At 47.4% G+C, this 24,052-nt stretch overlaps 1 protein-coding gene across 2 annotated transcripts in view; it reads left to right on the top strand.

The window, feature by feature from the left end:
* Positions 1-4,206, top strand: part of LOC140390482 (cytochrome P450 2K1-like) — a 40,205-nt gene extending 35,999 nt beyond the window's left edge. For both annotated transcript variants that reach the window (XM_072475647.1, XM_072475648.1), the window contains one exon: positions 3,798-4,206. In XM_072475647.1, coding sequence (XP_072331748.1) covers positions 3,798-3,991 — 194 coding nt within the window. In that variant the 3' untranslated portion in view covers positions 3,992-4,206. The remainder of the gene's footprint in view (positions 1-3,797) is intronic.
* Positions 4,207-24,052: the final 19,846 nt, after the last annotated feature.

Here is a 24,052-nt window from a genome sequence, read left to right as displayed (position 1 = left end):
TGCTCCTTGCACCACAACATCTTTGAAAATTGGTTTGATTTCCCGATGTGAAAAACGAATGGATGGAAAATCACGAACCACAAGTCGCGATTCTCGGTTTTCCTTGTGACCGCCGTTTGTCATTAGTGAGATCTTCCCTCATGGTGTATATTACCTGCTTTTCTATGGGTGTCAATGTCAACTGGCCAGATTTCACTGGCGAGCTGACTGGCAATGGAATGATAATTGGAGGCGGCTGTGTAGATGATATAATGGGCTGAAGGGGGCGCTCTTTCTCAGGGCCGGTGCAGGCCCGATGGGCTGAATGGCCTCATTCAGCACTGTAAATTCTATTCTATTGGGCGAGATCGTCCAGCTGTTCATGCCGGCAGGATTTTCCAGTCCCGCGCTTAGCTGGTTTCCCGGCGGCGAGGGGTGGATTCCATGGGAAATCCCATCGACGCTGGGGGGTCCAGAATATCCCGCAGTCGGGCCACCTTCAGTCACCGAGAAACACGCGCAGGGAGGCCATAGAATCGCACCCATTATCACTGAATTGGTAGTTCAGAGACCTAGGTTAATGTTTTGGGGCCTAAGTTCGAATCCCACAATGGCAGATGGTCACATTTGAATTCAATAAAAAGTCTGAAATGAAAAGTCTAATGATGACCATGAAAGGATTGTCATAAAAATCCATCTGGTTCACTGGGGAAATCTGCCGTCCTTGACTGGTCTGGCCGACATGTGATTCGATGTGGTTGACTCTTAAATGTCCTCGCAAGTCACTCTGTTCAAGGGCAATTAGCAATGGGCAACAAATACTGGCCTTGCCAGCGCCACCTGTATCCCATGAAATAACTTTTTAGAAAAATTCCGGCTGATTTCTGCTGTTCCCTCCTTTGGGACATTGAACCCAATTGCCCACTTGAGCATCACATGGACTGGTGCCCTCATTGTGATCTGCTAACTTAATATTAACCAGTGTGGGACCTTCCTCGTGTGGATGGTTCTGTGTCACACTTTATAGAGCCCCCAGTTGAAGATCTACAATTATAAGGACAATAAAGAAAAGGCCGCTTCTCCATCCAGTCTGCCCCTCACAATTGTGATACCTTCTGTAGCACAACATACAAGGTGATAAAAAATTGGTTCAGGAGACCGCTCCGATCGATTTGATGCAGTGTCTACATTTTGAAAGACCTGACCTCCAGCCAGACTCAGGTCCAGCTCTCACATGAAGGAGTTCACCAATCCATTGTCCGCAGCCACCTGTTCCTGACATCCACTGTTCCCTCGGAAACAACCTCTTGACATCTGACCTAGATCTGGCCTTACGCAACTTAAAATTCTAGCCTCTGGTCCTCCCTAACCTGCCAACACCGCCACCTTTCGGTTCCCCATCCTGACTGGGAAATATATCGGCCGTTCCTTCAGTGTCGCCGGCTCCAAATCCTGGAGCTCCCTCCCTAACAGCACGGTGGGTGTACCTGCACCTCAGGGACTGCAGCGGGTTCCTTCTCGACCACCTTGACGACGACCTTGTCAAGGGGCAATTAGGGATGGACAATAAATGCTGGTTGAGTCAGAGACCCCCACATCCTGGAAATTAATTTTAAAAAGAACGCATTATATTCCCTCACTGTCTTACAAACCTCAATCAGCTCAAAATTATACAGTTCTTTGAAATGTATGGTACCAGTCGTTTTAACCGATCTTGATGGCAAGGTTTCCTCCATATTAGGGAGACCAGAAGCAAGTTGAATGATCACTGCACTAAACACCCCTTTTCAGTCCATAAGTGAGTTCCTGACCACCTGCCATTTTAATTGTGCATTCCGTCCTGACCCTTCTGTCCTCACCCTCCCACACTGTTCCAATCAGGTTCGACGCAAGCTCGAGGGACAACACCTCATCTTTCAATGAGGTACTTTAAAACAGAGGCTCTCAAATATTTTTATCCGTGGTCCTCCATGAGAGAAGGCCCCGCAGACGACCTACCAGTCTGAGTTTGCCCACTTTCACTTACTATTGCAAAATAATAATAATAAATAATAATCTTTATTATTGTCACAAGTAGGCTTACATTAACACTGCAATGAAGTTACAATGAAAATCCCCTCATCGCCACATTCCAGCGCCTGTTCGGATGTAGAATTCAGAATGTCCAAATCACCTAACAAGCACGTCTTCGGAACTGTGGGAGGAAACTGGAGCACCCGGAGGAAACCAACGCAGACACCCAAATAACTCACCAAATTAATGTAATACATTTCTGTGCATTAATTTTTCAATTAAATATCATAAGATAAATTATTCATTCAAGTGAGAAATAGAAGTACAGGCATTTCAAATTATAAACATTAATAGTAGATGCGAGCACATTTATTTGAAACATTCTAGTATGTTATAAAATAATCATAAATATCTTTGCCTGAGAAACTGACACGTACATCAATATTAATCAGACAAAATTAACAGTGAATTTGAATTTTCATCTAAAACTACATTTTTGTTGCTTGTGCTCATGGTGATTCATGATGCGCATGCAGGAGTCCATAAGACCATAAGACATAGGAGCAGAATTAGGCCATTCCGCCCACTGAGCCTGCTCTGCCATTCTATCATGGCTGATCTGGTCCTGATTTCATTCCTCCTGCCTTCTCCCCATAGCCCCTGATGTCCACATTAATAAAGACAGCCGTTATTAATCAAGAACACCAGATTTGTGTTGAGCTGCTGATACCTACAGACCAAGAGCTGGATGGTGAAATCACACAGAACAGTTCTATCTTAGAACATAATAATAATCTTTATTATTGTCACAAGTAGGCTTACATTAACATTGCAATGAAGTGACTGTGAAAATCCTAGGGCAGTACGGTAGCACGGTGGTTAGCACAGTTGCTTCACAGCTCCAGGGCCCCAGGTTCGATTCCTGGCTTGGGTCACTGTCTGCGTGGAGTCTGCATGTTCTCCCTGTGTCTGCGTGGTTTTCCTCCGGGTGCTCTGGAGATGTGCAGGTTAGGTGGATTGGCCATGCTAAAATTGCCATTAGTGTCCAAAAAGGTAGGGTGGGGTACGGGTATAGGATGGAGATGCGGGCTTGGGTACGGTGCTTTTTCCAAGGGCCGGTGCAGACTCGATGGGCCGAATGGCCTCCTTCTGCACTGTAAATTCTATGGCATAGAATTAGGAAAGAAATAGGAGTACGCAATTTAGCCTCTTGAGCCTGCTGCACTGTTCAATAAGATCAAGGCTGATCAGCTTGGTTGTGTAAAATTGGGCACAATTTTAACTTGTGTGAGGTCAGACCTGGCTAAGACATGACAAGGTCATTTCCCAGAAAGAGTGGGCGTCAACTGAGTGTTGAGGACAGAGTTCTGGCCTTTTCTCTCCTCTGCCCTCAGTAATACATTCTGTGGTCCACACAAGGTTTCATGCTTCACAAACTTACTGCTTTACAGATGTCCAAACTCAACAACTTCAGACGATAGCCATAACTCCAATATGTCGGTGATGACTCTGCTGTCCACTGAAGTCACTCTTGTCTCCCACCCTGAGCTCCCCCTTTGTTTCCTGCTTCTGTACTTACTTTTTAAAAAAGTTACATTTCCAAACTTTTACAGCTCTGACGAATGGTCAGCGACCGCAAGTGAAAACTTTGGTTCTCTCCACAGGACGTTGCCTGGCCTGCTGAGTATTTCCAGAATTTTCCGTTTCTGACCTCCAGCGTCGGCAGTATTTTGCCTCACGGGTGTGTCTGTGTCGACAAGGGCAGCTGTTAACACCCCTTCTTGTTGCTTGCTCTGGTCCAACAGGTCGCCGGATTTGCCCGGGAGAGACACTGGCCAAGGTGGAGCTCTTCCTGTTCTTTGTGACTTTGCTGCAGAGGTTTGACCTGCATTCCCCACCTGGAGTGACCGGATTGGACCTCACGCCGGTCGTAGGGGGGATATTGAATCCAAAGCCTCACAAGGTGTGCGTTAAACCTCACGTCCACCGTCAGTCCTAACATTCTCACAACACAGGCCGATTATTCCAAAGACTTTGATGATTAATAAGGTTTTGCAGCATTGTTCCAATCATATCTGAGATATTGATGCCACAGACGGACACTCTCAACTTAGTGCAATATCCTCCTGTTGCTACACTGTGCTTTGTATCAATTTTATCCTGACTAGTTTCACTACCAGACAGCAGAATAAAATGGATTATAGTTGAAAAATATTACATTTTAATGTGTCATCCTTAAAATCTGCCATTGGTCTTGTTAAGAAAATTGATCTGAAATTTCCAATTCTGCGTGTCGACCGCAGCAGCCCTTTAACTGCTGCTCACTGAGTCAGTGGTTGAATTTGCATTAACATTCCGACTGAGGTGACCAACATTTCAGTACAGAGTATTCCAGCCCATCCTCCTGCCGCTCCCGCCAATTCTACTGTTGTCGTTGGTTCGTCTTGGAAGTCATCGGGGTGTCTTATTCTTAATGAGAGATCTGGCTGGAGGTAAAGAACGTTTTTCGAAGTAACCTTTATTTACACATTCAACTATCTGCAGGATTGCGAAGCACTCGGACAGAGGCACTGCTCCGCTCTCAGATTCTCCTCATTCTCTTCCATTATCAGTATTACATAGCTCCTTATGAAGCTGCTCAGTGAAGATATTCATGTTCGAGCACACCCGTTACCCTACACTCCCCAACCTTTCGACCTTAATTATCAATGACACCTTAACAACCTTTCATTCTGCTCCAGCATTCCAAAAAAGCTGCACACTTATTTTTAATGGAGGTAAACTTAAGAGATCTTTTGCAATTTCTGCAGCAGGAGAGACAAAGGGTAGCATATTTCCTTTAGTTTCCAAATTCATGAGGTGGACTTTGACTCTATTCAAATGCTGCCTGTCTGACGGGGTGAGGGCCCCAGACCGACCTGCATCAGACTGCCCGCAAACTGCAAAACACACTCATCGATGTTCTTTAAAGATGCAAGTAGGGCTCTGGTGATGTCACTGGGCCACAGTTGTTATTTTTACCTGAGATCTCAGTAGTGGGAGCAATCAGCCCACTGCGCCAAAGCTTGAGAGGTCCAAATTGAGGGGCAGGAAAGGGTCAGGAACGTCTTTACAAATTTTAACAATCTTCCTTATATGGGATGGGAAACACACCAGGCCGCTTGAGGGGTCTTAAGTCTCTTGTGCCGTCAGCAACTCAACAAGGCTCCTTCAACAGCCACCTTCCAAATTTTCAACCTCTGCTACCTAGAAGGACAAGGGCAGCAGATACCTGGGATCACCCCCACCTGGAGGTTCCCCTTCAAACCTCCCATGATCCTGACTGGGAAATATATCACTGCCGCCGATATATTTGACATATCGATATGCCGATACACTGTCTGCTGAGCATCTACAGACTGCATTGGGCCAGATGGGAGTGGAGCTAGGTAGGTTGTTAAGCATGGCACGAGACCATGAGAAAGAATCTGCAGAGCAATAGGGAGGATCAGAGAGGCCAGCACACCATAATCGCATTGAAGTTATGACCAGTAAGTCCCTTTTTGGAAGTCAAAAAGCCCCCACTGTCTTCTAGAAGTGAAAAAGTGCGAACTGGGAACTGTTCTCTTATTTATTCATGTGGAGGGTGGTGTTACAAGGGGAAATGAGGTCAACGGGTGCCTTGATTTTTTAACTTTCACATCATGTCATGGTTGACACGGTGACACAGTGGTCAGCACTGCTCCCTCCCAGCTCCAGGGGTCTGGGTTCAATTCCAGCATCGGGTGACAGGGTGACACAGTGGTCAGCACTGCTCCCTCACCGCTCCAGGGGTCGGGGTTCAATTCCAGCATCGGGTGACAGGGTGACACAGTGGTCAGCACTGCTCCCTCACCGCTCCAGGGGTCTGGGTTCAATTCCAGCATCGGGTGACAGGGTGACACAGTGGTCAGCACTGCTCCCTCACAGCTCCAGGGGTCTGGGTTCAATTCGGGCATCGGGTGACAGGGTGACACAGTGGTCAGCACTGCTCCCTCACAGCTCCAGGTGTCTGGGTTCAATTCGGGCATCGGGTGACAGGGTGACACAGTGGTCAGCACTGCTCCCTCACAGCTCCAGGGGTCTGGGTTCAATTCCAGCATCGGGTGACAGGGTGACACAGTGGTCAGCACTGCTCCCTCACAGCTCCAGGGGTCTGGGTTCAATTCGGGCATCGGGTGACAGGGTGGCACAGTGGTCAGCACTGCTCCCTCACAGCTCCAGGGGACTGGGTTCAATTCGGGCATCGGGTGACAGGGTGACACAGTGGTCAGCACTGCTCCCTCACAGCTCCAGGGGTCGGGGTTCAATTCGGGCATCGGGTGACAGGGTGACACAGTGGTCAGCACTGCTCCCTCACAGCTCCAGGGGTCTGGGTTCAATTCGGGCATCGGGTGACAGGGTGACACAGTGGTCAGCACTGCTCCCTCACAGCTCCAGGGGTCTGGGTTCAATTCGGGCATCGGGTGACAGGGTGACACAGTGGTCAGCACTGCTCCCTCCCAGCTCCAGGGGTCGGGGTTCAATTCCGGCATCGGGTGACTGTGTCAAGTCCATTTTCTCCCCGTGTCTGCGTGGGTTTCCTCCGGATGCTCTGGTTTCCTCCTCCAGTCTGAAGATGAGCAGGTTAGGTGGATTGCCATGCCAAGTTGTCCCTTAATGTCGAAGGATGTGCAGGTTTGGTGGATTGGCCATGCTAAATTCCCATTTATTGCCCAAAGATGTGCAGCTTAGCTGGGGTTGGGGGTGATGGTGGGGTTTGGGGGGAGTGGGCCTAGGTAGGGTGCTCTTTCAGAAGGCTGGTGCAGACTCGATGGGTCGAATGGCTTCCTCTCCACACTGGAGGGATTCTATGGTTTTTGTGGTCGCACTGAAAGGCTGGTAGCAGTTTTCCAGTCTGCATCATTGCACAATAGAAGCATAGCTAAACGTCACAAAGGCAGATACCAGGACATGTCACGGGTAATGCATTGGAGGTCATTGCCTTGTGCAGCAAATGCCATCTAGTAAACATCAGTTATTGTGTGAGGAGACACGCTTGCTCAACTTGAAAACCTCCCGTCCTTGGCGGATATGGTCCCAGGTTAAGTGAAACGTTCCAGATATGGGCCCAGGAAACGAAAGGCGCAGACACCAATGGCGGAATGGTTAAAATTGGGGATGCAGAGGCTTCAGAACGGGAGATAGCTCAGAGGGATGTGAAACTGGAGGAGGTTATAGAGATAGGAAGGGGCGAGGCCGTGGAAGATGTGAACAGTAGATTTATGAGGATGTTGCTAGGCTACAAAAATTGCAGCCATGAGGAAGGATTGGATAGGCTGGAGTTGTTTTCCTCGCAATAGAGGAGGCTGAGGGGAGATTTTATTGAGATAAGGCTCCTTACACAGCACCTTCCAAACCCACAACCAGTACCTACTAGAAAGACAAGGGCAGCAGATTCATGGGAAGACCACATACCTGGGAGTTCTCCTCCCAGCAAGCCTGCAGGTACAGCAAGCAGTTCGGAAGGCAAATTGTATTTTGGCCTTCATTGAAAGTGGACCTGAGTACAGGCGCAAGGCGGTCTTACTGCATGCTATATAGGGCCTTGGTGAGACCACAACTGGAGCATTGTGCGCAGTTTTCCTTCGCTAAGAAAGGATATACTTGCCTTGGAGGGAGTGCAGCGAAGATTCACCAGACTCATTTCTGGGGTGGCAGGATTGTGGTATGAGGAGAGATTGGGTTGACAGGGCCTGGATTCACTGGAGTTTAGAAGAATGAAAGAGAGTCTCATCGAAATATATATAATTATGACTGGGCTCGATAACCTGGATTCAAGAACGATGTTTCCTCTGGCTGGAGGGTCTAAAACAAGGGGTGAAAGTCTCAGATACAGGGTAGGCCATTTAGTACAGAGATGAGGAGAAATTTATTCACCCAGAAGGTGGTGACCTTGTCGAATTCACTACTCCAGAAGGCTGTGGCGGCCAAATTACAGAAATTGTGAGGTGCCTGGATAGAATGGATGGGAAGGACCTATTAACCTTAGCAGAGGTGTCAGTGACGAGGGGGGCATGAGATTAGAGGGGAGCTGATAAAAATATATTTCACCCCGAAGGATGTTGGGGTCTGGAAGCCACTGCTTGAAAAAGGAGAAGAGGTAGAAACCCTCAGCTCATTGGAAAGGTGGCTGGATATTCACCTCAAACGCCATAACCTGAAGGGCTACAAACCAAATGCTGGGACGTGGATTCGGCTGCGTGGCTGGTTTTCAGACAGGCACAGACAGGAAAAGCAAGTGACCTCTTTCTGTGCCTTAAATGTTCTATCATTCTACGATGATCCTAAAATTAAGCATTCTGAACTTCGTCGGATCGTCGGCCCACAAGTCAGTGTTGGCACAAGGGGTGATGAGGGAATGGGACTTGGCGAGAGATAGGAGATGAGCAGCAGAGCATTGGGTCAGCCCAATTTCATGGAGGGTGAAGGATGGGAGGCCGGTCAGGACTGCAATGGAATAATGGAGTCTGAAAGCGGCAGAGGCAGGGATGATGGTCATGCGCTGAGGAAGAAAGGAACGTCACATGGCCAAAACTTTGGAGCCTTCCTGGAACGTTTCACTTAACCTGGGACCAGATCCGTCAAGGACGGGAGGTTTTCAAGATGTAGAGAAAGTGAGGTAGTTTATTCAGACTCAGCTCCAAAGTTACAAACAAATCGCTTCATCCTCAGAAAGTGGCCAGGAAGAAGGGTGGATAGTACAAGACATGGAAAAGTTCCCCGCGTGAATTTAGCCTTTTCAACTGAGTTTTGGGTTGGTACAATTATTCAAGCAGGGAGGAAGGGATAAACTAGGCAACTACAGGCCAGTCAGTCAAACCTCAGTTGTGGGGAATCTATCGGAAGTAATTCTGAGAGACAGAATTAATCTGAATTGGAGTGGCAGGAATTAATCAGGAACAGTCAGCATGGTTTTGTTAAAAGGTGATCAGGTGTGCAGATGAAGGCAATGTCTCAGACACAGGGCTGGATTCTCCAGTCCTGCCCGCCACAACAACGCCACGGCCGAGACGCGTAGAATAGAGAACTCCATTGACCTCGGGCGGGATTCTCCAGTGGCTGGGAAGATGCAGCCGGAGAATCACACCCATAGTCTTCTTGGACTTCAACAAGGAGCGACGGTAAGAGCCCCTGGGATCCAAGGAAATTTGCCGAGTTGGGTCCAGAATTGGCTGGGTAGCAGGAAGCAGAGGGTGATGGTCGAGGGGTGTTTCTCTGACTGGAAGATGTGTCCAGTGGGGTCCCGCAGGGATCAGTGTTTGGGCCCTTGCTGTTTGTGGTTTATATCAATGATTTAGATTTGACTGTGAGAGGGGTAGACCAGTAAGTGAATGATACAAGAATGATACAAAAATTGGTGGGGTGGTAAATAGTGAAGAGGGTAGCCTTAGATTACAGGAGGATATAGACGGGCCAGTCAGATGGGCTGATCAGTGGCAAATGGAATTTAACCTGGATAAGTGTGAGGTGGTGCACTTGGGAAAGGGAATACAGGATAAATGGCAGGACCCTGGAAAACACCCAGGATCAGGGGGACCTTGGTGTGTATGGACACCAGTCCCTTAAGGTAGACTGGCAGGTGGATAAAGTAGTTGAGAAGGTAAATGGTATACTTGCCTTTATTAGCCGAGGCAGAGAGTTTAAGGACAGGGAAATTATGCTGGAACTCTACAAAACGTTGGTTAGGCCACAGCTGGAGTATTGTGTGCATGGCTGGAATCCACATTATAGGAGGGATGTGATAGCGCTGGACAGGGTGCAGAGGGGATTTACCAGGATGTTGCCTGGGCTGGGAGGTTTGGTTATGAAGAGAGATTGGATAGCCTGGGGCTGTTTACCTTGGAGCAGAGGAGACTGAGGGGGGACATGATTGTGATGTTTGAAATTATGAGGGGCACAGATAGAGCAGGCAGAAAGAAACTTTTCCCCTTTGTGGAGGGATCAATGACCAGGGGGCATAAATTTATGGTACCTCATTCTGCTCCTGCCGGTCTCATGAAACAATCGTAATGATTTTAATTCCAGCGCACCAGTAACATTGGTGCTGTTGATCACTGCATGTTTGCATTGTGTCACAGCTTATCACCGAGCAAATAGAGTGAAATGCTTTATCTGGGACGTGTGGTTAATGAGTAGAAGATGAATGAATTCTTCTCAAAATGCTGACACAAATGGGACAAGGCAAAAAGAGGCTTTGTGGTGTTCCTCGTTCCTCAGTGTTTTACAGTGATGGGGTTCAGAGTACAGAAACATCCAGGCTGACCAATCCAGGCCAATGTTTAGGTTCCATTCGAGGCTCCTTCAATCTTTCCTCATCAAAATCTATCATCGTACCCCTCTATTCTTTTCTCATAAGTTCATAAGATATAGGAGCAGAATTAGGTCATTTAGCCGATCAAGTCTGCCCCGCCATTCGATCATGGCTGATAATTTCCGCATCCTCATTCTCCTTCCTTCTCCCCATAACCCCTGATCCCCTTATTAATCAAGAAATTCCCACATAGACATGAACACCATTTCTCCCTCATATTCTTATCTAGCTTCCCTTTAAATGCATCTATACTATAAAAATGCATCTGTATCATTCACTGTACCCGTTCCTTCTGCTAGTGAGCTCCACATCCTCATCGATCTTTTGTTGACCAGCAGGCTTTGCGGTTAGATCTTGACCGGGGCCATTGTTGTGACTCAGGTGAAAGAAGGTCAGCAACATATTACATCTCTGCCGAGTTCCATTTCCATTGAAGTTAGCCGGGGCAGCAATTCCCACTCAGAATGGGAGCGCGGAGGTACCTGCACGGGATCAATCTAGCCTTGCCTGTCTTGCGTGGTAGCATGGAGACCTGAGCTGAGCTTGGTGAGATCCTCCCTGACTGCCTGGGTCCAGATGGATGTTGGTTTAGCCATGGATGGCACACCAATCTGTAGGGAGCTTTGACTGAAATGCCTGCGAGAGCTCCAATCGCATCGAAACTCCAATCGGACCAGTTGACATGTCCTGAGAGGCTACAGTTATTGGGATCCTGATGGTGGTGCCCTGACCCTCTGACCTCTGCAGCGCTTGCAGACTTGGACCAGCAGACCCGCATACGATTAACACAGCGTCATGGCTAAGGCAGCAGTCTTGTCAGAATTATAGAATCCAGACTTTGAAGTAAGTTCAGTGTGATTTATTGAACCATTAGCACAGTTCTCGATGAGTTCGACTCTCCTGCTAATCCTGCTATAGTAACTCAGTCTAACTAACCAGTCTGCTCTAAGCCACGTGGTGGGTGTGATGCTTCTGATCTGCCCCTGCCCTACTCTCTAAGTGTCGCCTGTGGAAAGAGACAGAGCATGTGTGCCCTGTCCTTATATATGGGCTGTGTAACGCCCCCTTATGGTAGTGTCACCTCTGGGTGTCTTGACTGCCCATTGGTCGTGTCCTATTCTATGTATTCATTAGCTGTATGTCTGCATGTCATGACGTCTCTGGTGCTCCCTCTAGTGTTTACTTCGTCGTAGTGTATTTACATTAACCCCTTGTGTATTTACAGTTATGCATATCACCATAGGTTTTATGGTCACCGCTATTGTAGGTTCGTGTTGTACAATGCCGTCAGCCTATTTAACGCACCTTCATAGGCACCTGTACCAAGATTGTCAGTCGATAGCATCCATCAAATATAATCGAACTCTCCTATCAGGAGAGATTTATGGTTAGAATGGCAAATTATCTAATTAAAACATATTAAATTCTTAGAGAGCTCGATAGGATAGATGTTAAGAAGCTGTTTCCCCTGGCTGGAGAGTTTGGAACGGGTGGATTTCATCTCAGGATTAGAGATCGGCCATTTAGGACTGAATAACTTTCATTCAAATGTTTTTGAACCTCCGGAATTCACTATCCTAGAGAACTATAGTGGCTAAATATATTGTGATGAGTGTAGAAATTGTTATATAGCATATTTCATATTTGTGGCAGTAATATTAAAAACTCTGGTTTGAAATACATACAGATAGTGTGTCAACTAAAGCTGCAATTAAGGTGAGTTAATTATAGATTTCAACCACTTGGTTACAGATAAAGGGCTAATGGAATAGTGTGTTGATTGCTGGAGATTCCTGGGAGTGTAGATATATATATATATTTAATAAACATTTTATTGAGGTATTTTTGGTATAGTGACAAGACCAAAATAAACAATATACACAAAACCATAAACATAGTCCAAAAGCCATTTACCTGAGCGTAGATAATTTATGATGGAGTGGTGTTTCGTCCTAGCTAAGAAGGTTATGGAACCTCGGGGGTTACTGATGATGAAATGAATGGGAGGATTCAGGTTTGTTTTTAGTTTTGCAGTTTGTTATTGGATTTTAAGTTGAACAGCAGTTTTTGATAAATGCTATTGGATTGATCAGACAGGTCTGACAAATCTGCTCTTGAAGGGGTCTCTCCAAAGGTCTGCACAGATAGCAAGTAAGCTATTTTGTTAACTTTATTTAAATGTGGCAATTGAACTGTATAGGAATGTTTAATTAGAATTAGTGCCAGGTGTAGATAGTAAGTTCAAGTTTTTCCTTCTGTTTATGAACTGTGCAATAGATCATTGCAAAACTATTTATTTGATGTTAATGTGTTTAAATTCAAGTTTGTTTTAACATAAAATATACCTATTAGTCAGTGTCATCATTTCAGGGTGAGGGATCCTTTTCTCACAGTTTTCCAAATTAAAATTGTTTGGGGGTTTTCATCCAGTAGCCGAACAAAACTTGGGATATGGTCCGAAATCCTAACAATATTCAAGACTGAAATTGGGCACAAAGGATTTATAGTATTGGGGGAGAGGACAGGCAAGTGGGGATGAGGCAGCGGATCAGCCATAATCATACTGAATGGTAGAGCACCTTCGACGGGACGTTTTCTTGTGCCTATTTCCTATCCAACTCATGCAGAACTATACTGCGTACAAAAAGATGAACTGGCAGTAAAAACTAATCAGAACTCAAAACACTCAGAGGGTCAGGCAGCGTCTGTAAAAAGGGAGAAGGTGAGATACGGGAATGTTAGTCTAACCCTTTGAGTGGGAATTCTATGTAATCGCTTGGAATGTTTTTAAGTCATGGAAGGCGTAGAACCCCTACAGTGCAAAAGGAGGCCATTTGTCCCATTGAGTCTGCACCGTCCCTTCGAAGGAGCGCTCTACCCATGTTCACTCCTGCGTCCTCTCCACCCTGTAACACCATCGATAACCTTCATATCCCCGAACACTAAGGACAATTTATCATGGCCAATCCACCTAACCCATTCACCCTTGGACTGTGGGAGAAAACCGGACACCAGAGGAAACCCATGCAGAAGCGGGGAGAATGTGTAAACTCCACACAGTCACCCATGGCCAGAATTGAACACAGGTCCCTGGAGCTGTGAGGCAGCAATGCTAACCACTGTGCCACCACTATACCCCATCAAGTGTTATTCTCCATTGACTTCAACAGAATAGATAATCAGGGTAAGTGTGAAATTGTCAGTCTGTGCATTCCAGACCCTAACCACTCGCTGTGTGAACCTGCCTCCAGCACCCTGTCAGACAGTGCATTCCAGGTCCTAACCACTCGCTGTGTGAACCTGCCTCCACCACACTGTCAGACAGTGCATTCCAGATCCTAACCACTCGCTGTGTGCACCTGCTCTGCCACGCTGTCAGTGCATTCCAGACCCTAACCACTCGCTGTGTGAACCTGCCTCCACCACACTGTCAGACAGTGCATTCCAGATCCTAACCACTCACTGTGTGAACCTGCCTCCAGCACGCTGTCAGACAGTGCATTCCAGACCCTAACCACTTGCTGTGTGCACTTGCCTCCACCACGCTGTCAGACAGTGCATTCCAGATCCTAACCACTCGTTGTGTGAACCTGCCTCCACCACGCTGTCAGACAGTGCATTCCAGATCCTAACCACTCGCTGTGTGCACCTGCTCCGCCACGCTGTCAGTGCATTCCAGACCCTAACCACTCGCTGTGTGAACCTGCCTCCACCACACTGTCAGACAGTGCATTCCAGATCCTAACCACTCACTGTGTGAACCTGCCTCCGCCACGCTGTCAGACAATGCATTCCAGACCCTAACCACTCGCTGTGTGAACCTGCCTCCACCACGCTGTCAGACAGTGCATTCCAGATCCTAACCACTCGCTGTGTGAAGCTGCCTTCACCACACTGTCAGACAGTGTATTCCAGATCCTAACAACTCGCTGTGTGAACCTGCCTCCACCACGCTGTCAGACAGTGCATTCCAGACCCTAGCCACGCGCTGTGTGCACCTGCCTCCACCTCGCTGTCAGACAGTGCATTCCAGACCCTAACCACTCGCTGTGTGAACCTGCCTCCACCACGCTGTCAGACAGTGCATTCCAGACCCAAACCACTCGCTGTGTGAACCTGCCTCCACCACACTGTCAGACAGTGCATTCCAGATCCTAACCACTCGCTGTGTGAACCTGCCTCCGCCACACTGTCAGACAGTGCATTCCAGACCCTAACCACTCGCTGTGTGAACCTGCCTCCACCACGCTGTCAGACAGTGCATTCCAGATGCTAACCACTCGCTGTGTGAACCTGCCTCCACCACGCTGTCAGACAGTGCATTCCAGACCCTAACCACTCGCTGTGTGAACCTGCCTCCACCACGCTGTCAGGCAGTGCATTCCAGACCCTAACCACTCGCTGGGTGAACTTGCCTCCACCGCACTGTCAGACAGTGCATTCCAGATCCTAACCACTCACTGTGTGAACCTGCCTCCGCCACACTGTCAGACAGTGCATTCCAGACCCTAACCACTCGCTGTGTGAACCTGCCTCCACCACGCTGTCAGACAGTGCATTCCAGATGCTAACCACTCGCTGTGTGAACCTGCCTCCACCACGCTGTCAGACAGTGCATTCCAGACCCTAACCACTCGCTGTGGGAACCTGCCTCCACCACACTGTCAGACAGTGCATTCCAGATCCTAACCACTCGCTGTGTGAACCTGCCTCCACTACACTCTCAGTCAGTGCATTCCTGACCCTAACCACTCGCTGTGTGAACCTGCATCCACCACACTGTCAGACAGTGTATTCCAGACCCTAACCACTCGCTGTGTGAACCTGCCACAACACACTTCAGACAGTGCATTCCAAATCCTAACCACTCGCTGTGTGAACCTGCCTCCACCACGCTGTCAGACAGTGCATTCCAGATCCTAACCACTCGCTGTGTGAACCTGCCTCCACCACACTGTCAGACAGTGCATTCCAGATCCTAACCACTCGCTGTGTGAACCTGCCTCCACCACACTGTCGGACAGTGCATTCCAGACCCTAACTACTCGCTGTGTGAACCTGCCTCCACCACACTATCGGACAGTGCATTCCAGACCCTAACCACTCCTAACCACTCGCTGTGCGAACCTGCCTCCAGCGCTCACAAAACCAAGAAACACAACACTATAAAACCGCTCTTGCGTTTGATAGGAATCCTTAGCGGGGAACTTAGTGTGGAAGGCCACACAAAGCCCCATTTTCTGCATTGAGGAGCTCCATGCCAGAACTCCGCAGTGTATCGAGAGATCGGGATGCCGTTTTAAAATGGAGTCCTGATCTCTGGAACCCCACCATCGATCCCCCCTCTCCAAGCTCCAAAGCACTATGGGAGGGTCCCCAGCCGCCCCCCCCCCCCCCCCCTCCCCAGCATCTCCCAACTGCACAGGGCGCACTCCGGCCCGATCACCACCCAATAAAATATGCCAACTTGACAGTGCCAACCTGGCACCCTGGCACTGCCCCTTCCAGCACCAGGCTGGCACTGTCAGGCTGCCCAGGTGGCACCATACGACCGTGAGACATAGGAGCAGAATTATCAGTGCCAGAATACCACACTTCCTAAAGGGAATGCCGCCAGGTGCCTCCCATCCCCTGGGAGACCCCCTTGAGTGCCATTCCTTACTCATTTGTGGAGACCAGCACTGAACGGCGCTTGCCCAAGATCTCCGAGCCAAAGGAAAATGATCCCACACCTCGGGTTCCTGAGTAATCTGCATGTTAAAGAGGGGCCAGCCGTCCCGCTCTAATATGCAGATTTGCTAAGGTGTGATCCCCCTCACAATGGGCAGGATTTACATTGCAACGTCTCGCAAGATCACATTAGATCTCACAAGGCGATACGCGCAGGGTAGATCCCATGAGCAGGATCTCCCGGCTTTTATCGACCATGTTGTACTGCGGCGAGCTGCCTTTCGGGCACAGCGTGGCTATAAAATCACGCCAATATCTTTGTGGCTGACATCAAATTCAATGGCATCTATTTACATTTATTGAGGATTCGTTGAATTCCAAATATCTTACATGCCTGAGAATGTATCCTCCTCTCCTCATGGAATAAGAGAGAATAGTGAAATGCACAAGAGAAGTCATGTGACCTCAGGGCTAATTTTGGCTTGCATTCCATTTTTTAAAAATGTAACCTTTAAAATTCAGTTTTCCCAATTTGTAACACTGATATGACAGATTGCCATGACAAGCGCATCCTTTATTTTATATTGCCGTTCTTTGGTCTCCCTACCAAGATGCATCATTTCACAATTCTCGGCATTTAATTCTCTCTACCACATGCCCACCCATTCCACCAAGTCTATCCCCACCCTCCTCGCAGTTTACAATCCTTCCAAGGTGTAAGTCATCTGAATTTTCAAAGTTTGTTCCTATTTTTAGATGTGCGAATGTCTCCCGGGGGGCTGGGATGTGAAAACGCAGATCCTCGGAAAAGCAGGATCACCCGGCAAATGGCATCGTGAGCTCACGGAAATCGATAGGTCGGGAGGGGCGGAGTGAAAAACGACCTGCTCCTGACAAAGTCTGTTCACGGCTAATGTAAAACCACCAGCCCATTAGCCTTCCCAAGCCTGTTGACACCAGCCTGTGATGAATCGTGCTGATTTTCCTGCTCTGAGAGCTCTCTTGGTGTGATTACCTGATAGAAGCTGGATTCATATAAACCTTTCGAGCGAGCTTCGTGCTGTTAAGGTGCGCGCTCTTTAATAGCATTTTTTGTTGTGATTTAGAGAAGTTGTCAGAAAAAAACATTTTTGACACTGGCCTGTCGAATGATTTGTGTTCAGGACTTTGCAATGCAATTAATTCCTATCATTCGCACAGTGGTAAGTGTGACATTTTCAGCTCATGCCATTCTCTTGTCAATTAGGTTTGAGTCTAAAACATGCTTTCAACAAGGCTTATTGAGACTTATGATTGATTGCGTATCTGTGTGTGTGTCACTCAGAATAATAGCAGGCATATCTCATTCACGAGAAACAAATTTGGAGACGTATTAGTCTAATGCAGAGAAAGTCAGGGCCATTCTTTATTCAGCACTGCTCGTCATCTCTGATCGCACTCCAAATTCTCCTCCTGCTCTTGAAATCGCTGCAAATCCTGGCACCCTCCTTACCTCCTCCAGCCCTACAATCCTCTGAGACCACACCCCTCTAATTTTGGCCTCTTGAGGATACCCATTTCCCATCATTGTAACATTCAGGGACTTGCCTTCAGCTGCCTAGGCCGGCAGTTTTGGGACTCTGTTAGCAACATGGGAACAGGAGTAGGCCAGTCAGCCCCTCGAGCCTGTCCCGCCATTCAATAAGATCATGGCCGACCTGTGACCTAACTCCATATACCTGCCTTTGGCTCATATCCCTTAATATCTTTCCTTAACAAAAATCTATCTCTCTCAGATGTAAATTTCACTGATCTAGCATCAACTGCTGTTTGCGGAACAGAGTTCCAAACATCTACCACCTTTTGTGTGTAGAAATACTTCCTAACATCTCTCCTGAACGGTCTGGCCCTAATTTTTAGACTATGCCCCCTAGTCTTACAATCTCCAACCGGTAGAAATAGCTTACCTTTATCCGCCCTGTCTTTCCCTGTTAATATCTTGAATACTTTCATCACATCACCCCGTAGCATTCAAATTCTAGCGAAAACAAGCCTAATTTAAGTAATCTCTCCTCGTAACTTAACCCTACACCTCTCTACCTCACTTTCTTCCATCAACTCATAGAACATAGAACATACAGTGCAGTAGGAGGCCATTCGGCCCATCAAGTCTGCACCGACCCACTTAAGCGCTCACTTCAACCCTATCCCCCTAACCCAATAACCCCTCTTAACCTTTTTGGACACTAAGGGCAATTTATCATGGCCAATCCACCTAACCCGCACATCTTTGGACTGTGGGAGGAAACCGGAGCATCCGGAGGAAACCCACACAGACACGGGGGAGCGTGCAGACTCCGCACAGACAGTGACCAAGCAGGGAATCGAACCTGGGACCCTGGCGCTGTGAAGCCACAGTGCTAACTACTATGCTACCGTGCTCCCCAACTCACTTGTTAGAATTTGGCTTTACCAAGTCTTTGTTTGCCATCGGTCCTAATATCTTAGGATCATAGAATCTCTACAGAAGGAGGCCATTTGGCCCATCGAGTCTGCAACGACCCCTGAAAGAGTATCCCACTTCCCTAACCCTGTAACCCCACCTAACCTGCACATCCCTGGACACAAAGAGGCAATTTAGCGGGGCCAATCCACCTAACCTGCACCTCTGGACTGTGGGAGGAAACCGGATGCTCTACATTACGAATCAGCTGTCCAACCATTTGAGCTAAACCGGGCCCTAAATCGTTTGGTTGACAAGTATTTACCAATTCCAGATTTGAAATAAACAATGAATTGCCGTTTATGGAAGAGAATTCTAAAAATGCTACCATATCCTTTGTAAAGAAGTGTTTCAAACTTTCATTCTTGAAAGCTCTAATTTTTGGATTATCGGCGGGATTTTCCTGTCCCGTCCACTGGTGAGATTTACCACTGCTGCTGAAGTCAATGGACTTGGTTGGCTCACCGCGTACACCACAGTGAGGTCGGAAAAATGTGGCTTACATCCCTGAGTCATTGACTTTCCAACCATGGTCTCCCCAACTGCTCCCTTTAATACATTGAAAAGTTCAATCAAATCCATTAGCCAAGTTTCATTGCAATAATACTTCATAGACTTTGACAGCACAGGAACAGACCATTCGGCCCATCGTGTTTATGCCGGTCAACAAAGATCTGACGACACTAATCAAATTTTTCAGTGCTTGGCCCATAGCCAACTTGGCCCAGCGCAAGTTAATATATAAATATTGATTAAAGTGTCACCAGAGTTTCTGACAGGCAGCGAGTTCCAGACACCCACCACCCTCTGGGTGAAATGTTTCTCCTCAACTCCCCTCTTAGCCTTCTATCTCCTACCTTAAATCTATGCCGCCTGGTTAATGACCCCTCTACCCGATCCATGCCCCGCATAATCTTATACGCCTCTACCAGGTCCCCTCGCAACTTACGCTGCTCCAAGGAAAACAGCCCCAGCCTATCCAATCTTTCCTCACAGCTCAGACCCTCCAGCCCAGGCAGCATCCTGGTCAATCTCCTCTGCACCCTCTCCAGTGCAATCACATCCTTCCTATAATGTGGTGACCAGAACTCCAACCAGCATTGTATACAGTTCCAGCATAACCTCCCTGCTCTTGTATTGTGTGTCTCGGCTAATAAAGTCAAGTATCCCATATAGATTCTTTAACCACCATATCTACCTGTCCTGCCACATTCAGGGATCTGTGGACCTGCGCTCCAAGGCCCCGAGCTTTGACAAAGAGTCATCGAACTCGAAACGTTAGCTCTTTTCTCTCCCTACATATGCTGCCAGACCTGCTGAGATTTTCCAGCATTTTCTCTTTCACTCCAAGGCCCCTATGTTCTTCAGTTAGTTCCAAGGTCATACCATTCATAGTGTAATCCTTGGCATTGCTGACCCTCCCCAAATCCATTGCTTCAGACCATTGGCGGAACAGTTAGTGCCTCAATACCCTTCGAAGTATATTCTTCTCTTTGTGTCTTTGGGGATGATGAAAACCACAAGTGAGTTGACTGGAGAAGCTCTCCTTAGCAGTGGGCAGCACAGTGGCGCAGTGGTTAGCGCTGCTGTCTACGGCACTGAGGACCTGGGTTCGAATCCCGGCCCTGAGTCACTGTCCGTGTGGAGTTTGCACATTCTCCCCGTGTCTGCGTGGGTTTCACCCCCACAACCCAAAGATGTGCAGGTTGGGTGGATTGGCCGCGCTAAATTACCCCTTAATTGGAAAAAGAAAATTGGGTACTCTAAATTTATTTAAAATGAGAGAAGCTGTCCATAGAGAGGAGAAGTGTAAGAGAAGATTTGCTAAATGTTTTGATGGAGTAAATAAGGAAAAATAGTTTTCAATGGCAGGAAGGCTGATAACTGGAGGAGGCTGTTTTGAAGCGATTGGTAAAAGACATTAATTTGTTATGATTTGGAATATGCTGCCTTGAAGGCGGCTGGAAGCAAACTCAATAATAACCTTCAAAATAGAAATGGATAATTACTTGAAAAGGCAAAATATATAGGCCATTGGGAACGAGAAAGAGGGGAGTGGGATAAATTGGTTGGTGCTTTCGAAGAGTGACCTGATAGGCTGAATGGCCTCTTTCTCTGTTGTACTGTTCTACGATTGTGACAGAATCCTCCTGTGACAATGCAACTTTCCCTCAGTACTTAAAGAGGGACTTAATTGCTTTTGAAGTGTCACAAAATCACAGAATTGTTAAGGTGCAGGAGGCCATTCGGCCCATCACGTCTGCTCCAGCTCTCCAAACGGGCATCGTGACCTAGTGCCATTCACCTGCCTTTTCCCTGTACATTGTTTCTATTCAAGTAGTCAACCCTCTTGAAGGCCTCGATTGAATCTGCCTCCACCAAACTTCCAGCCCCTGCATTCCCGACCCAACAGATCGTTTTACACGCGGGGACAGTTTCTCCCTATCTTTTTTTAAAATAAATTTAGTGTACCCAATTCCTTTTTGTCCAATTAAGGGGCAATTTAGCTTGGCCAATTCATCTACCCCGCACATCTTTGCATTGAGGGGGTGAAGCTCACGCAGACACGGGGAGAATGTGCAAACTCCGCACGGACAGTGACCTGGGCCCGGGACCGAATCCGGGTCCTCAGTGCCTTGAGGCAGTAGTGCTAACCACCCCCACGGTGCCTCTCCTGTTTCGCCCTATCTACTCTGTCCAGCCGCCTCATGATTTTGAACGTCTCTATCAAATCTCCTCTTAGCCTTCTTCTCTCCAAGGAGAACAGTCCCAACCTCTCCAATCTATCCTCATAACTGAAATTTCTCATCCCTGTAACCATTCTTGTCAACCTCTCCTGCATTCCCTGTATTGGGTTCACATCCTTCCTCGGATGTGACACCCAGAGCTGTACACAATACTCCAGCTAAGCTTCAGAAAAGGTTCATTGGGCTGATTCTTTGTGCCTTGTGGGAGTACCCTTTAAGAAATGGGTGTTTAAGAAATGTACCTTTAAGAAATGGAACTGCTCATGTTAATGGAGTGATGTCAGAGTGTGGGTGGAGCTGAGCTCTATTTCTGCTTTTTAGTTTTAGTTTGAGAAAAGCTTGGGTGTGTCTGTGAGCTGCACTGCTGTTGATCTCTGCCATCCAAAGACTATCCATGGATCATTTGGCGAACTCAGAATTGTAAAAAGGTCTCAGTATTAAATGTAACCCTAATGTGCTCCTGTTTGAAGGTTTGTTAAGTCTTTTGGATGTTAAAAGGACAGCAGACAGATTACTTAGTGTTGTATTCTTTGGGGGGTGTATTTGAATTAATGGTTGCTAAGATATTCACTGTTTGTTTTAAAAAGATTAACTTGAGTTCATAGAATAAACATTGTTTTAAAAAAGACACTGGTCCATTTCTGCTGCGCCACACCTGTAGAGTGGGCCGTGTGCTCCCCATACCACAATCTATTAAAAGCTGTGGGTCAGGTGAACTCCATGATACACTTTGGGGCTCTCTAAACCCTGGCCCATAGCATATGGAAGAAGTGGTAGGTCTTATGAGTAACGGTTGAGCAGATTGGGCCTGTACTCATTTGAGTTTCGAAGAAAGATCAGTGATCCTATCGGAACATGTATGATTCTGACAGGGGAGATGCTGAGAGGGTGTCGCCCCTCCTGCAGGAATGCAGAACGAGGTGGTGCTGTCTCAAAATTAGGGGTATCCCATTGAAGATGACAGAGAGGTGAGTTTCTTTACTCTGAGGGTCATTAGTCATTGGAACTCTCTTCCTTCGAGAGCAATAGAGGCTGCGTCACTGAATACATAAAGCTGAATTAGGAACATTCCTGATTGACAAAGGAGTCGAGGGTTTTGAGGATCGGCAGGAAGGTGGAGTTAAAGCCACAATCAGATCAGCCATGACCAGCCGATGGCCTACTCCTGCTCCTAATTTGGTTTGCATACTGTATTCAACTAATTGCCTTGGAGAATACGAAGGATCATAGAATCCCTACAGTGCCGAAGGAGGCCATTCGGCCCATCAAGTCTGCACTGACCTTTTGAATGAGCACTCTACCCATTTACACTCCCCAATCCACTCTGCCTTGTCCCCGTAACCCAGAACCTAACCTGCCCATCCCAGGACATAAAGGGGCAATTTATCATGGTCAATCCACCTAACCTGCACATCTTTGGAGCATCCGGAGGAAACCCACGCAGATACGGGTAGAATGTGCAAACTCCACACAGACAGAGGCCGGAATTGAATTCTGGGCCCTGGTGCTGTGAGGCAGCAGTGCTAACCACTGTGCCGCCATTGAAAGGAAATAAATGAAACAAAATAAACTGGTAAGTAATGGATCTGGTGATCAGTTCAAGGAAATTGAAATAACAGGGCTGTCATCTTCAGGATTCTCAGGAGGCTGTAAACGTGACTGAACTAATTTGTGTGGAAATCCCAAAGGATTGTGCGGAGCGTGCGATTTAGGGGTGGATTCTTTGCTGGCGGGAGCAGTCTCCAGAACGGAGAGTCCCGTCCTTACACTCCACCCGACAATGCCGACATTAACTTCAGGGGAGGGTGAAGTCAGAATGATGACAACGTATCTGCCTTGAACTTCCCCATTTCCATAGGTACATTGGAACACAAGTTGGTCATTCAGCATATCAAGCCTGCTCATTGAATAGAACCGTGACTGATCATCCTGTGTGACAATAGATCATCTCTTGGCTCTTTGTCCAATATCCATGGAATATTTGCTGGGGATCCAAAGAGGCTGAAGACTCTTTGGCCATTGAGATGCTTTTCATCATTGTGACCTCTCAATTAAATAGGCTAGTTAAGTAGGCAATTTAATGTGTTAGTAATGAGTTGAATCGTGCTCTTCGAAGAACAATTTTCCTTTTACATGGTTCTCTGCTCTTGAAGGCATTGATACCTGTCTTCGGTTCATTCTCACTTGTTTAATACTCATGCTGAATGATATTCAACTGTTGGAGGCCATTCCTTATCGAACCTAATTGTGTACATTCTTTCTGCAACACTATCTTACGGGATCAAGAGTGGGAATCCAACTTTTATATCACCCCCATCCCCACCTCTCCTTCCCCAATCCGTGACCCAGACTATTCCTGCAGCTATTATTGGTCAATTCACCCCACGCCACGACAGAACCCCACAAATCTCTACCACCTGGAAAACAAAAGGCAACAGACAGCTGGAGGTTCCCCTCCAAGTCACTCCCCATCCTGACTGGGAAATATATCGGCCGTTCCTTCAGTGTCGCCAGGTCCAAATCCTGGAGCTCCCTCCCTAACAGCACAGTGGGTGTACCTACACGTCAGGGACTGCAGCAGCTTCAAGAAGGCAGCTCACCACCACGTTCTTCAGAGCAATTATGGGCAATAAATTCTGACCTTGTCCCCCCCCAAATGAGTAAGAAAAACAAGTGCCCCAATTGGGATTCATTCGAGCACTGTGACTTGTGATTCTGATTACATTATCCACTCCAAGAGTGAGAACAGCCTTTGGTTGTATTTCATTTTGGTTTGTGTCTGCCCTTGAC

The sequence above is a fragment of the Scyliorhinus torazame genome, chromosome 14 (genome assembly GCF_047496885.1).
Source record: "Scyliorhinus torazame isolate Kashiwa2021f chromosome 14, sScyTor2.1, whole genome shotgun sequence".
Classification (NCBI taxonomy): domain Eukaryota; kingdom Metazoa; phylum Chordata; class Chondrichthyes; order Carcharhiniformes; family Scyliorhinidae; genus Scyliorhinus; species Scyliorhinus torazame.
The sequence above is the reverse complement of the archived record's forward strand: the minus strand, read 5'-3'. Positions and strand labels throughout refer to the sequence as shown.